Below are 16,642 nucleotides of genomic sequence, written 5' to 3' on the forward strand. Positions count from 1 at the left end.
AACAAACTATCATGGTCCAAACACACCAAGACAGTCGTGAAGAGGGCACGACAATGCCTTTTCCCCCTCAGGAGACTGAAAAGATTTGGCATGGGTCCCCAGATCCTCAAAAAGTTATGGCAACTGCTCGTCATCCGACCGTAAGGCATTACAGAGGGTAGTGCGTCCGGCCCAGTACATCACTGGGGCCAAGCTTCCTGCCATCCAGGACCTCTATACCAGGTGGTGTCAAAGGAAGGCCCAAAAAATTGTCAAAGACTCCAGCCACCCTAGTCATAGACTGTTCTCTCTGCTACCGCACGGCAAGCGGTACCAGCGCACCAACTCTAGGTCCAAAAGGCTTCTCAACAGCTTCTACCCCCAAGCCATAAGACTCCTGAACAATTAGTAAAATGGCCACCCAGACTATTTACATTGACCCCCCCCCTCTATGTTTTTACACTGCTGCTACTCGCTGTTTATTATCTATGCATAGTCACTTTACCCCTACCTACATGTACAAATGACCTGGACTAACCTGTACCCCCCGCACAATGACTCGGTACCGGTACCCCCTGTATATAGTCTGTATATAGCCTCGGTACCGGTACCCCCTGGATATAGCCTCGGTACCGGTACCCCCTGTATATAGCCTGTATATTGACTCGGTACCGGTACTCCCTGTATATAGCCTGTATATTGACTCTGTACCGGTACCCCCTGTATATAGCCTGGATATAGCCTCGGTACCGGTACCCCCTGTATATAGTCTCGGTACCGGTACCCCCTGTATATAGCCTCGGTATGGTTATTTTATTGTGTGACTTTTTTACTTTAGTTTATTTAGTCAATATTTTCTTAACTCTATTTTCTTAAAACGTTATTGTTGGTTAAGGACATCACTGTAAGGTCTACACCTGTTGTGTTCGGCATATGTGACAAATAACATTTGATTTGATTTGGAGTCATGTATACAGTAAATCAATCAATATATTATGCTTAGATGTCCAGTACATTTGACAGAGCAGGAGTGGCTTTCTTCACCTAGAGGTGTGTATCTTCGTTTAAACCACATCTTAAGAGCATCAGTGGGTTTTATTTACAATAAAGGCGCTTTTACATGATTAGCAATGAAACATAACTTCAGTTTAAAACATTGTATAAATCTATATTGATGACAGCACTGTCAGCTTGTTCCAGGCAGTAGACCCCTAACACTGTGGTGGGAGTAGATATTACTGCTTATAGATATTACAGTAGATAGGTATTGCTGCTCAATAGATTTCATTGCTATGAAGAACGTCTAAATATACCTTGTCTATGAACTGTAGCCTCGTCATTTCCATGACTGCACAGTGGAAAGCATGACTCATAAAGACAGTTGGGACTTTGACTGACATTGCCAGCCTCTAATCACTACTCGGCTTTCTCCTTGCTTGGGTCCACCACTGGCTGGACGGGGACTTTGGGCGGGACCACAGTGGGTGTGGCCAGGCTGGTGGCAGGGGGAGGGACAGGGGCAGGAGGGGGGATGGGGTCGGGGTCGTCGATCAGAGCCTGTCTCCTTTCTCTCTCCTTGATGAGCTGGACCAGACAGTAGGTCACTATGAGGACAGTGATGGTGGTGATGGGGAAGCCTGGAGGGGGAGGAACAAGTCAACATGGACTAATAACTATACATATGATAATGATATATCAAGTAACATACTAGTTATCAACACAGTGATGGTGGTGATGGTAAAGCCTGGAGGGGGAGGAGTCAGTCATAGTGTGTCTACTGGTATAACTATATATATAATAACTCTACCTATATTACTATATATATAATAACTCTACCTGTATAACTATATAATAACTCTACCTGTATAACTATATATATAATAACTCTACCTGTATAACTATATAATAACTCTACCTGTATAACTATATAATAACTCTACCTGTATAACTATATATATAATAACCTCTACCTGTATAACTATATATATAATAACTCTACCTGTATAACTATATATATAATAACTCTACCTGTATAACTATATATATAATAACTCTACCTGTATAACTATATATATAATAACTCTACCTGTATAACTATATAATAACTCTACCTGTATAACTATATATATAATAACTCTACCTGTATAACTATATATATAATAACTCTACCTGTATAACTATATATATAATAACTCTACCTGTATAACTATATAATAACTCTACCTGTATAACTATATATATATAATAACTCTACCTGTATAACTATATAATAACTCTACCTGTATAACTATATATATAATAACTCTACCTGTATAACTATATATATAATAACTCTACGTGTATAACTATATAATAACTCTACCTGTATAACTATATATATAATAACTCTACCTGTATAACTATATAATAACTCTACCTGTATAACTATATATATAATAACTCTACCTGTATAACTATATATATAATAACTCTACCTGTATAACTAAATATATAATAACTCTACCTGTATAACTATATATATATAATAACTCTACCTGTATAACTATATAATAACTCTACCTGTATAACTATATATATAATAACTCTACCTGAATAACTATATATATAATAACTCTACCTGTATAACTATATATATAATAACTCTACCTGTATAACTATATATATAATAACTCTACCTGTATAACTATATATATAATAACTCTACCTGTATAACTATATATATAATAACTCTACCTGTATAACTATATATAATAACTCTACCTGTATAACTATATATATAATAACTCTACCTGTATAACTATATAATAACTCTACCTGTATAACTATATATAATAACTCTACCTGTATAACTATATAATAACTCTACCTGTATAACTATATAATAACTCTACCTGTATAACTATATATATAATAACTCTACCTGTATAACTATATATATAATAACTCTACCTGTATAACTATATAATAACTCTACCTGTATAACTATATATATAATAACTCTACCTGTATAACTATATATATAATAACTCTACCTGTATAACTATATATATAATAACTCTACCTGTATAACTATATATATAATAACTCTACCTGTATAACTATATAATAACTCTACCTGTATAACTATATAATAACTCTACCTGTATAACTATATAATAACTCTACCTGTATAACTATATAATAACTCTACCTGTATAACTATATATATAATAACTCTACCTGTATAACTATATAATAACTCTACCTGTATAACTATATATATAATAACTCTACCTGTATAACTATATATATAATAACTCTACCTGAATAACTATATATAATAACTCTACCTGTATAACTATATATATAATAACTCTACCTGTATAACTATATATATAATAACTCTACCTGTATAACTATATATATAATAACTCTACCTGTATAACTATATATATAATAACTCTACCTGTATAACTATATAATAACTCTACCTGTATAACTATATAATAACTCTACCTGTATAACTATATAATAACTCTACCTGTATAACTATATATATAATAACTCTACCTGTATAACTATATATATAATAACTCTACCTGTATAACTATATAATAACTCTACCTGTATAACTATATATATAATAACTCTACCTGTATAACTATATATATAATAACTCTACCTGAATAACTATATATAATAACTCTACCTGTATAACTATATATATAATAACTCTACCTGTATAACTATATATATAATAACTCTACCTGTATAACTATATAATAACTCTACCTGTATAACTATATATATAATAACTCTACCTGTATAACTATATATATAATAACTCTACCTGTATAACTATATATATAATAACTCTACCTGTATAACTATATATATAATAACTCTACCTGTATAACTATATAATAACTCTACCTGTATAACTATATAATAACTCTACCTGTATAACTATATATATAATAACTCTACCTGAATAACTATATATATAATAACTCTACCTGTATAACTATATATATAATAACTCTACCTGTATAACTATATATATAATAACTCTACCTGTATAACTATATAATAACTCTACCTGTATAACTATATATAATAACTCTACCTGTATAACTATATATATAATAACTCTACCTGTATAACTATATATATAATAACTCTACCTGTATAACTATATAATAACTCTACCTGTATAACTATATATATAATAACTCTACCTGAATAACTATATATATAATAACTCTACCTGTATAACTATATATATAATAACTCTACCTGTATAACTATATATATAATAACTCTACCTGTATAACTATATATATAATAACTCTACCTGTATAACTATATATATAATAACTCTACCTGTATAACTATATATATAATAACTCTACCTGTATAACTATATATAATAACTCTACCTGTATAACTATATATATAATAACTCTACCTGTATAACTATATAATAACTCTACCTGTATAACTATATATATAATAACTCTACCTGTATAACTATATAATAACTCTACCTGTATAACTATATAATAACTCTACCTGTATAACTATATATATAATAACTCTACCTGTATAACTATATATATAATAACTCTACCTGTATAACTATATAATAACTCTACCTGTATAACTATATAATAACTCTACCTGTATAACTATATATATAATAACTCTACCTGTATAACTATATATATAATAACTCTACCTGTATAACTATATATAATAACTCTACCTGTATAACTATATATATAATAACTCTACCTGTATAACTATATAATAACTCTACCTGTATAACTATATAATAACTCTACCTGTATAACTATATAATAACTCTACCTGTATAACTATATATATAATAACTCTACCTGTATAACTATATATATAATAACTCTACCTGTATAACTATATAATAACTCTACCTGTATAACTATATATATAATAACTCTACCTGTATAACTATATATATAATAACTCTACCTGAATAACTATATATAATAACTCTACCTGTATAACTATATATATAATAACTCTACCTGTATAACTATATATATAATAACTCTACCTGTATAACTATATAATAACTCTACCTGTATAACTATATATAATAACTCTACCTGTATAACTATATATATATAATAACTCTACCTGTATAACTATATATATAATAACTCTACCTGTATAACTATATATATAATAACTCTACCTGTATAACTATATAATAACTCTACCTGTATAACTATATAATAACTCTACCTGTATAACTATATATAATAACTCTACCTGTATAACTATATATATAATAACTCTACCTGTATAACTATATATATAATAACTCTACCTGTATAACTATATAATAACTCTACCTGTATAACTATATAATAACTCTACCTGTATAACTATATATATAATATCTCTACTGGTACTCAAGGAAACACTAGGTCAGTGTGATCATAGTATGCCAGTACCACACCAAAACAGTTGTGCATGTTCAATATCATGGTTAGTATGAGCATTGTACATTTTTCAAGATCAAGATCAAGAGACAGAACTATAGGACTTTTACGGGATCAAAGAGACAGCTTAGTGAACTCCAGGCTGTTGAGGGAAAACCGAACTATCTGTCAATACCTTTGAGCAGCAGTCTCTTGGCGACCAGCTTAGTGAACTCCAGGCTGTTGAGAGGAAACCTAACTATCTGTTACCTTTGAGCAGCAGTCTCTTGGCGACCAGCTTAGTGAACTCCAGGCTGTTGAGGGAAAACCAAACTATCTGTCAATACCTTTGAGCAGCAGTCTCTTGGCGACCAGCTTAGTGAACTCCAGGCTGTTGAGAGCGATGACGTTGTAGAGAACGATGGTCCAGAAGTTAAAGGCGTTGAACACAGCTCTGATCCTACGAGACATGGCAGGAGACATCGCCATCTAGAGGAGAGAGAGAGAGGGAGCGAGAGATGAGCTCATGGGCTCCTGAGTTCTTCCTGAAAAGAAAAATAGAATTATAGTTGGATAAATGTTGATAAACAAGGACTTAAACAGGATACTACCTTCTACATCAAAACCTTCAAACCAAATCAAAATTCCATACCTAAAACCTTGATGTTGGACAAAAATACCTGAATGGATTATCACTACCAAGGACTATGAAGAAAAAACTTCAAAAAAACTAAAATCTGCAGAAGAAACACAGCGGAAACTTGGAAAAAACCATCCAACACAAAACTGAGTGAGTAATGTTCAGTTTGAACCTACTTCTGAAGCCAAAAAGTAAAAGACAGTAATCTCTAGGTAATTCTGTTCTATAAAGCTTATTAAATAAGGCTACTAAGCTACCAAGCTGCTAGGACAGAACAGACCTGGCTGCAGCTTCAATTAGCACTGAAGTGTGAAGTGAGATGTGTGAAAACTCTTGAGCCTAACAATGGCAGCAGAGTTTCACAGCCCCCCCACCCCAACCCAAATGCAGAGGCCTTTGAAGCCCCCTGCGCCATGGCGTATCCCTGTGCAGATGTCATCACAGTACAGTACCCCTTGGATATTAAAAAGAACACAGAGCACGGAATGAGTACAAAAAGAAGCTCCTCAAGGACAATCCAGAGACACTATTTACTGACTGCTACAAAGAGGGGAATGTAAGCAACTTAATTTTCCACACAGACCATCCCCTGGCATGGAACAGGGCTATAAGAACACACTACCACTATGTCAGGGCCTCCTCATGCAGCTCCAGTCTGGGGCAGTAATGGTGCAGGGCCTCCTCATGCAGCTCCAGTCTGGGGCAGTAATGGTGCAGGGCCTCCTCATGCAGTTCCAGTCTGGGGCAGTAATGGTGCAGGGCCTCTCATGCAGTTCCAGTCTGGGGCAGTAATGGTGCAGGGCCTCCTCATGCAGCTCCAGTCTGGGGCAGTAATGGTGCAGGGCCTCCTCATGCAGCTCCAGTCTGGGGCAGTAATGGTGCAGGGCCTCCTCATGCAGCTCCAGCAGGACCAGTCTGGGGCAGTAATGGTGCAGGGCCTCCTCATGCAGGTCCAGCAGGACCAGTCTGGGGCAGTAATGGTGCAGGGCCTCCTCATGCAGCTCCAGCAGGACCAGTCTGGGGCAGTAATGGTGCAGGGCCTCCTCATGCAGTTCCAGCAGGACCAGTCTGGGGCAGTAATGGTGCAGGGCCTCCTCATGCAGGTCCAGTCTGGGGCAGTAATGGTGCAGGGCCTCCTCATGCAGGACCAGTCTGGGGCAGTAATGGTGCAGGGCCTCCTCATGCAGGACCAGTCTGGGGCAGTAATGGTGCAGGGCCTCCTCATGCAGCTCCAGTCTGGGGCAGTAATGGTGCAGGGCCTCCTCATGCAGGTCCAGTCTGGGGCAGTAATGGTGCAGGGCCTCCTCATGCAGTTCCAGCAGGTCCAGTCTGGGGCAGTAATGGTGCAGGGCCTCCTCATGCAGCTCCAGCAGGACTTTTAGGGGCTCAAAGAGAGAGCACAGCTTGGAAAAGCTCTCTCTCTGTGACGACTCCTCCATCCTGAGTGAGTCTGATCACACCTCTTCAAACTGTGCTGCAGACGAGGCAAGTCACCCACCCTGCACTGAACACACCCAGGTCCCACAACTGCACTGAACACACCCAGGTCCCACAACTGCACTGCTCCTCCATCATTGAGAGGGATACATTCACAGAGCTGGAGAGAGACATGGTGGAGCTCAGAGAGCTGGTCCACACACTCCAGACAGAACAGACCCACAGACCAGACCAGCACAACACCACCCCCCCTACAGTACCCAGAGGGCTGAAACAGACCAGCACAACACCACCCCCCAACAAGACCCCGAGGGCTGAAACAGACCAGCACAACACCACCCCCCCCTACAGTACCCAGAGGGCTGAAACAGACCAGCACAACACCACCCCCCTACAGTACCCAGAGGGCTGAAACAGACCAGCACAACACCACCCCCCTACAGGACCCAGAGGGCTGAAACAGACCAGCACAACACCACCCCCCTACAGTACCCAGAGGGCTGAAACAGACCAGCACAACACCACCCCCCCTACAGTACCCAGAGGGCTGAAACAGACCAGCACAACACCACCCCCCTACAGTACCCAGAGGGCTGAAACAGACCAGCACAACACCACCCCCCTACAGTACCCAGAGGGCTGAAACAGACCAGCACAACACCACCCCCCTACAGTACCCAGAGGGCTGAAACAGACCAGCACAACACCACCCCCCTACAGTACCCAGAGGGCTGAAACAGACCAGCACAACACCACCCCCTACAGTACCCAGAGGGCTGAAACAGACCAGCACAACACCACCCCCCTACAGTACCCAGAGGGCTGAAACAGACCAGCACAACACCACCCCCTACAGTACCCAGAGGGCTGAAACAGACCAGCACAACACCACCCCCTACAGTACCCAGAGGGCTGAAACAGACCAGCACAACACCACCCCCCTACAGTACCCAGAGGGCTGAAACAGACCAGCACAACACCACCCCCCTACAGTACCCAGAGGGCTGAAACAGACCAGCACAACACCACCCCCTACAGTACCCAGAGGGCTGAAACAGACCAGCACAACACCACCCCCCTACAGTACCCAGAGGGCTGAAACAGACCAGCACAACACCACCCCCTACAGTACCCAGAGGGCTGAAACAGACCAGCACAACAACACCCCCCCCCAACAAGACCCTGAGGGCTGAAACAGACCAGCACAACACCACCCCCCCTACAGTACCCAGAGGGCTGAAACAGACCAGCACACCACCCCCCTACAGTACCCAGAGGGCTGAAACAGACCAGCACAACACCACCCCCAACAAGACCCCGAGGGCTGAAACAGACCAGCACAACACCCCCCTACAGTACCCAGAGGGCTGAAACAGACCAGCACAACACCACCCCCTACAGTACCCAGAGGGCTGAAACAGACCAGCACAACACCACCCCCCCTACAGTACCCAGAGGGCTGAAACAGACCAGCACAACACCACCCCCCCTACAGTACCCAGAGGGCTGAAACAGACCAGCACAACACCACCCCCCCTACAGTACCCAGAGGGCTGAAACAGACCAGCACAACACCACCCCCCTACAGTACCCAGAGGGCTGAAACAGACCAGCACAACACCACCCCCCCTACAGTACCCAGAGGGCTGAAACAGACCAGCACAACACCACCCCCTACAGTACCCAGAGGGCTGAAACAGACCAGCACAACACCACCCCCCTACAGTACCCAGAGGGCTGAAACAGACCAGCACAACACCACCCCGCCTACAGTACCCAGAGGGCTGAAACAGACCAGCACAACACCACCCCCCTACAGTACCCAGAGGGCTGAAACAGACCAGCACAACACCACCCCCTACAGTACCCAGAGGGCTGAAACAGACCAGCACAACACCACCACCCCTACAGTACCCAGAGGGCTGAAACAGACCAGCACAACACCACCCCCCTACAGTACCCAGAGGGCTGAAACAGACCAGCACAACACCACCCCCTACAGTACCCAGAGGGCTGAAACAGACCAGCACAACACCACACCCCTACAGTACCCAGAGGGCTGAAACAGACCAGCACAACACCCCCCCTACAGTACCCAGAGGGCTGAAACAGACCAGCACAACACCACCCCCCTACAGTACCCAGAGGGCTGAAACAGACCAGCACAACACCACCCCCCTACAGTACCCAGAGGGCTGAAACAGACCAGCACAACACCACCCCCTACAGTACCCAGAGGGCTGAAACAGACTAGCACAACACCCCCCTACAGTACCCAGAGGGCTGAAACAGACCAGCACAACACCACCCCCTACAGTACCCAGAGGGCTGAAACAGACTAGCACAACACCACCCCCCTACAGTACCCAGAGGGCTGAAACAGACCAGCACAACACCACCCCCCTACAGTACCCAGAGGGCTGAAACAGACCAGCACAACAACACCCCCCCAACAAGACCCCGAGGGCTGAAACAGACCAGCACAACCCCCCCCCCTACAGTACCCAGAGGGCTGAAACAGACCAGCACCCCCCTACAGTACCCAGAGGGCTGAAACAGACCAGCACAACACCACCCCCCTACAGTACCCAGAGGGCTGAAACAGACCAGCACAACACCACCCCCTACAGTACCCAGAGGGCTGAAACAGACCAACACAACACCCCCCTACAGTACCCAGAGGGCTGAAACAGACCAGCACAACACCCCCCCTACAGTACCCAGAGGGCTGAAACAGACCAGCACAACACCACCCCCCTACAGTACCCAGAGGGCTGAAACAGACCAGCACCACCCCCTACAGTACCCAGAGGGCTGAAACAGACCAGCACAACACCACCCCCCCTACAGTACCCAGAGGGCTGAAACAGACCAGCACAACACCACCCCCCCCTACAGTACCCAGAGGGCTGAAACAGACCAGCACAACACCACCCCCCTACAGTACCCAGAGGGCTGAAACAGACCAGCACAACACCACACCCCCTACAGTACCCAGAGGGCTGAAACAGACCAGCACAACACCCCCCTACAGTACCCAGAGGGCTGAAACAGACCAGCACAACACCACCCCCCTACAGTACCCAGAGGGCTGAAACAGACCAGCACAACACCACCCCCTACAGTACCCAGAGGGCTGAAACAGACCAGCACAACACCACCCCCCTACAGTACCCAGAGGGCTGAAACAGACTAGCACAACACCCCCCCTACAGTACCCAGAGGGCTGAAACAGACCAGCACAACACCACCCCCCTACAGTACCCAGAGGGCTGAAACAGACTAGCACAACACCACCCCCCTACAGTACCCAGAGGGCTGAAACAGACCAGCACAACACCACCCCCCTACAGTACCCAGAGGGCTGAAACAGACCAGCACAACAACACCCCCCAACAAGACCCTGAGGGCTGAAACAGACCAGCACAACACCACCCCCTACAGTACCCAGAGGGCTGAAACAGACCAGCACCCCCCCTACAGTACCCAGAGGGCTGAAACAGACCAGCACAACCCCCCCCCCCTACAGTACCCAGAGGGCTGAAACAGACCAGCACAACACCACCCCCTACAGTACCCAGAGGGCTGAAACAGACCAACACAACACCCCCCTCCCCTACAGTACCCAGAGGGCTGAAACAGACCAGCACAACACCCCCCCTACAGTACCCAGAGGGCTGAAACAGACCAGCACAACACCACCCCCCTACAGTACCCAGAGGGCTGAAACAGACCAGCACCCCCCTACAGTACCCAGAGGGCTGAAACAGACCAGCACAACACCACCCCCCTACAGTACCCAGAGGGCTGAAACAGACCAGCACAACACCACACCCCCTACAGTACCCAGAGGGCTGAAACAGACCAGCACAACACCACCCCCCTACAGTACCCAGAGGGCTGAAACAGACCAGCCCCCCCTACAGTACCCAGAGGGTTGAAACAGACCAGCACAACACCACCCCCTACAGTACCCAGAGGGCTGAAACAGACCAGCACAACACCACCCCCCCTACAGTACCCAGAGGGCTGAAACAGATCTATCTGGTCTATTAAATTAATCAAAACAGGAACATTTTACATCTGGCTAGAAATTAATAAGGAAATTATCTCAACAGAGAAAAATGTCCTCCTGTGTGCTACCTATATCCCCCCAATAGAATCCCCATACTTTAATGAAGACAGCTTCTCCATCCTGGAGGGGGAAATCAACCATTTCCAGGCCCAGGGACATGTACTAGTCTGTGGCGACCTAAATGCCAGAACTGGACAAGAACCTGACACTCTCAGCACACAGGGGGACAAACACCTACCTGGAGGTGACAGCATTCCCTCCCCCATATGCCCCCCTAGGCACAACTACGACAACATAACCAACAAAAACGGGTCACAACTCCTGCAGCTCTGTCGCACACTGGGTATGTACATAGTCAATGGTTGGCTTCGAGGGGACTCCTATGGTAGGTACACCTATAGCTAATCTCTTGGCAGTAGTACTGTAGACTACTTTATCACTGACCTCAACCCAGAGTCTCTCAGAGTGTTCATAGTCATCCCACTGACACCCCTATCAGATCACAGCAAAATCACAGTCTACCTGAACAGAGCAATACTCAATCATGAGGCATCAATGCCAAAGGAACTGAATAATATTAAGAAATGCTATAGATGGAACGAAAGTAGTGTGGAAACCTTCCCAAAAACTAGGCAACAACAAAATTAGGCAACAACAAATTCAATCCCTTTTAGACAACTTCCTGGACAAAACGTTCCACTGTAATAGTGAAGGTGTAAACTTGGCAGTAGAAAACCTAAACAGTATATTTGACCTCTCAGCTTCCCTATCAAATCTGAAAATTTCAAGCAGACAACCTAGTAAAATTAACAACAATGCCAAATGGTTTGATGAAGAATGCAAAAACCTAAGAAAGAAATTGAGAAACCTATCCAACCAAAAACATAGAGACCCCAAAAACCTGAGCCGACGCCTTCACTATGGTGAATCACTAAAACAATACAGAAATACACTACGGAAAAAGAAGGAACAGCACGTCAGAAATCAGCCCAATGGAATTGAAGAATCCATAGAATCTAACCACTTCTGGGAAAATTGGAAAACACTAAACAAACAACAACATGAAGAGTTATCTATCCAAAACTGAGATGTGTGGATAAACCACTTCTCTAAACTTTTTGACTTTATAACAAAGAACAAACAGCAAAAAAATATACATGATCAATTACAAATCTTAGAATCAATTATTAAAGACTACCAAAACCCACTGGATTCTCCAATTACATTGAATGAACTACAGGACAAAATACAAACCCTCCAACCCAAAAAGGCCTGTGGTGTTGATTGTATCCTAAATGAAATGATAAAATATACAGAGCACAAATCCCAATTGGCTATACTTAAACTCTTTAACATCATCCTCAGCTCTGGCATCTTCCCCAATATTTGGAACCAAGGACTGATCACCCCAATCCACAAAAGTGGAGACAAATCTTACCCCAATAACTACCGTGGGATATGCGTCAACAGCAACCTTGGGAAAATCCTCTGCATTATCATTAACAGCAGACTTGTACATTTCCTCAGTGAAAACAATGTAATGAGCAAATGTCAAATTGGCTTTTTATCAAATTACCGTACGACAGACCCTGCCACCCTAATTGACAAACAAACCAAAACAAAGGCAAAGTCTTCTCATTCTTTGTTGACATGCATATCCCACAAGACATGCCACCAGAGGTCTCTTCACAGTCCCCAAGTCCAGAACAGACTATGGGAGGTGCACAGTACTACATAGAGCCATGACTACATGGAACTCTATTCCACATCAGGTAACTGATGCAAGCAGTAGAATCAGATTTTTTTTAAACAGGTAAAAATACACCTTATGGAACAGCGGGGACTGTGAAGAGACACACACAAGGGTATAGACACATGCATACGCACACGTTGTGATATTGTTGTATGGTGGTATTATACATGTTGTATTGTAGATATGTAGTGGTGTAATAATGTCATATGATGTACTGTTTTATATTTTGTTTTATATGTAATGTAAATGCTTTAATGTGTTTGGACCCCAGGAAGAGTAGTGGGGATCACTTATAAACACAAATACAAATACTTCAAAAAAGCTTTTGACTCAATTTGCTATACAAATTGTGTGGTATTGGGGGAAAAACTGACGACATTATAAAATCCATGTAAACAAACAAGTGTGCACTTAAAATTGGCAAAAAAACACACACATTTCTTTCCACAGGGCCATGGGGTTCGACAGGGATGCAGCTTAAGCCCCAACGAATTGGCAAGGGCACTAGAACAGTCTGCAGCACCCCGCCTCACCTTAATAGAATCTGAAGTGAAATGTCTACTGTTTGCTGATGATCTGGTGCTTCTGTCACCAACCAAGCAGTACCTAGATCTTCTGCACAGGTTCTGTCAGACCTGGGCCCTGACAGTAAATCTCAGTAAGACAAAAATAATGGTGTTCCAAAAAAGACAACAACTAGAAATTCCATCTAGACACCGTTGCCCTACAGCACACAAAAAAACTATACATACCTCGGCCTAAACATCAGCGCCACAATGCTGTGAACGATCTGAGAGACAAGGCAAGAAGGGCCTTCTATGCCATCAACAGGAACATACAATTCGACATACCAATTAGGATCTGGCAAAAAATACTTGAATCAGTTATAGAACCCATTGCCCTTTATGGTTGTGAGGTCTGGGGTCCGCTCACCAACCAAGAATTCACAAAATGGGACAAACACCAAATTGAGACTGCATGCAGAATTCTGCAAAAATATCCTCAGTGTACAATGTAAAACAGCAAATAATGCATGCAGAGCAGAATTAGGCCAATACCGCTAATTATAAAAATTCAGAAAAGAGCCGTTAAATTCTACAACCACCTAATGTATGACCATATTAGAGACACATATGTCCCTCAGATTACACAGACCCACAAAGAATAAAAAACAAACCCAATTTTGATAAACTCCCATATCTATTGGGTGAAAAACCACAGTGTGCCATCACAGCAGAAAGATTTGTGACCTGTTGCCACAAGAAAAGGGCAACCAGTGAAGAACAAACACCATTGTAAATACAACCCATATTTATGTTTATTTATTTTCCCTTTTGTACTTTAACTATTTGAACATAATATGACATTTGAAATGTCTTTATTGATTTAAAACTTTTTTGAGTGTAATATTACTGTACATCTTTCATTTTTTATTTCAATTTCGTTTATTATCTATTTCACTTGCTTTGGCAATGTAAACATATGTTTCCATGCCAATAAAGTCCATTGAATTGGAGAGAGAGAGAGAGAGAGAGAGAGAGAGAGAGAGAGAGAGAGAGAGAGAGAGAGAGAGAGAGAGAGAGAGAGAGAGAGAGAGAGAGAGAGAGAGAGAGAGAGAGGGGGGCGGCAGGTAGCTTAGTGGTTAAGAGCGTTGTGCCAGTAACCGAAAGGTCGCTGGTTCTAATCCCCGAGCCGACTAGGTGAAAAATCTGTCGATGTGCCCTTGAGCAAGGTACTTAACCCTAATTGCTCCTGTAAGTCGCTCTGGATAAGAGCGTCTGCTAAATGACTAAAATGTAAAATGTAAATGTAGAGAGAGAGAGATGTTGAACACAGCTCTGATCCTACCAGACATGGCAACCTACATCACCATCTAGAGGGGAGATGGTGTTAACACTTGAACAGTGAAACATTAAGGCAGGAAACATTTCCTTTAAGCTACCAGTTTATGACACCTGTCAGGAGACAAAACCTTATCTTGGTAAGAAAGTTGGTGATCTAAACAACAGTCATCATGACAGTGTTAAACAAGCTCTCATGTCTCTTATGCCACTGTTATAACATGATTTCAGGTCATATGAACTGTTACAGTCTCTTTAAATTGACACACTGATCTCTCTCTCTCTCTCTCTCTCTCTCTCTCTCTCTCTCTCTCTCACCTCTAGAGAGGCGAAGGGTTCCATGGACAAGAACTTGGCGGTCCAGAGCTCGAAGTTCAGTCCGAAGCAGTTGAAGAAGGCCCAGATGAACACCACCTGACAGGGTCCCAGCCACAGGACAGTGATGCCAAAAGTACACAGCGTAGCAATGGCCTCGTCCCACAAGTTGTCATGCTTCCCTCCCAGGTAATCATACACATACCTGAAGACGTAGATACAGACACGGTTATGAGATTACAGCTCTGATGTTTGGTATGAATGAAGTGACATGCTGGTGACTTACTTGCACAGCCAGTCGTTTATTCCTCTGTTAAAGTGTCTATAAGGGAGAAAAAAAAACGAATCACTTAGTTTGTGAAAACACAAAGATGTTGAGAAGTGAGAAGGTCTGACAGGTCTGTTGACGTACGTCTCAGAGAAGACGTAGAGCATTGTGATACATTTAGGAGGTTGAGGTGGGTCCAGATGGTCCAGTCTAGACACAGTGTTGATCACCCCAAACATCACCGCTGCCTTCACCCAGTCATACACCAGGCTATAGTAGGCCAGACCAACTACAGGAGACAGAGAGAGACCAGTCATACACCAGGTTATAGAAGGCCAGACCAACTACAGGAGACAGAGAGAGAGACCAGTCATACACCAGGCTATAGAAGGCCAGACCAACTACAGGAGACAGAGAGAGAGACCAGTCATACACCAGGTTATAGAAGGCCAGACCAACTACAGGAGACAGAGAGAGAGACCAGTCATACACCAGGTTATAGAAGACCAACTACAGGAGACAGAGAGAGAGACCAGTCATACACCAGGTTATAGAAGGCCAGACCAACTACAGGAGACAGAGAGAGAGACCAGTCATACACCAGGTTATAGAAGACCAACTACAGGAGACAGAGAGAGACCAGTCATACACCAGGTTATAGTAGGCCAGACCAACTACAGGAGACAGAGAGAGAGACCAGTCATACACCAGGTTATAGAAGACCAACTACAGGAGACAGAGAGAGAGACCAGTCATACACCAGGTTATAGAAGGCCAGACCAACTACAGGAGACAGAGAGAGAGACCAGTCATACACCAGGTTATAGAAGGCCAACTACAGGAGACAGAGAGAGACCAGTCATACACCAGGTTATAGAAGACCAGACCAA

The 16,642-nt window shown here is 42.9% G+C and overlaps 1 protein-coding gene across 3 annotated transcripts in view; it reads right to left on the reverse strand.

Annotated features, from left to right (window-relative positions):
• Nucleotides 1-899: 899 nt before the first annotated feature.
• The window catches only part of hhatlb (hedgehog acyltransferase like, b), a 103,843-nt gene continuing 88,100 nt past the window's right edge, over nt 900-16,642 (reverse strand). For all 3 annotated transcript variants that reach the window (XM_045210421.1, XM_045210422.1, XM_045210424.1), the window contains 5 exons: nt 15,897-16,041; nt 15,771-15,806; nt 15,488-15,689; nt 5,771-5,912; nt 900-1,616 (listed from right to left, as the gene is read on the reverse strand). In XM_045210421.1, coding sequence (XP_045066356.1) covers nt 1,396-1,616; nt 5,771-5,912; nt 15,488-15,689; nt 15,771-15,806; nt 15,897-16,041 — 746 coding nt within the window. In that variant the 3' untranslated portion in view covers nt 900-1,395. The remainder of the gene's footprint in view (nt 1,617-5,770; nt 5,913-15,487; nt 15,690-15,770; nt 15,807-15,896; nt 16,042-16,642) is intronic.

This window comes from Coregonus clupeaformis, chromosome 34, assembly GCF_020615455.1.
Source record: "Coregonus clupeaformis isolate EN_2021a chromosome 34, ASM2061545v1, whole genome shotgun sequence".
Classification (NCBI taxonomy): domain Eukaryota; kingdom Metazoa; phylum Chordata; class Actinopteri; order Salmoniformes; family Salmonidae; genus Coregonus; species Coregonus clupeaformis.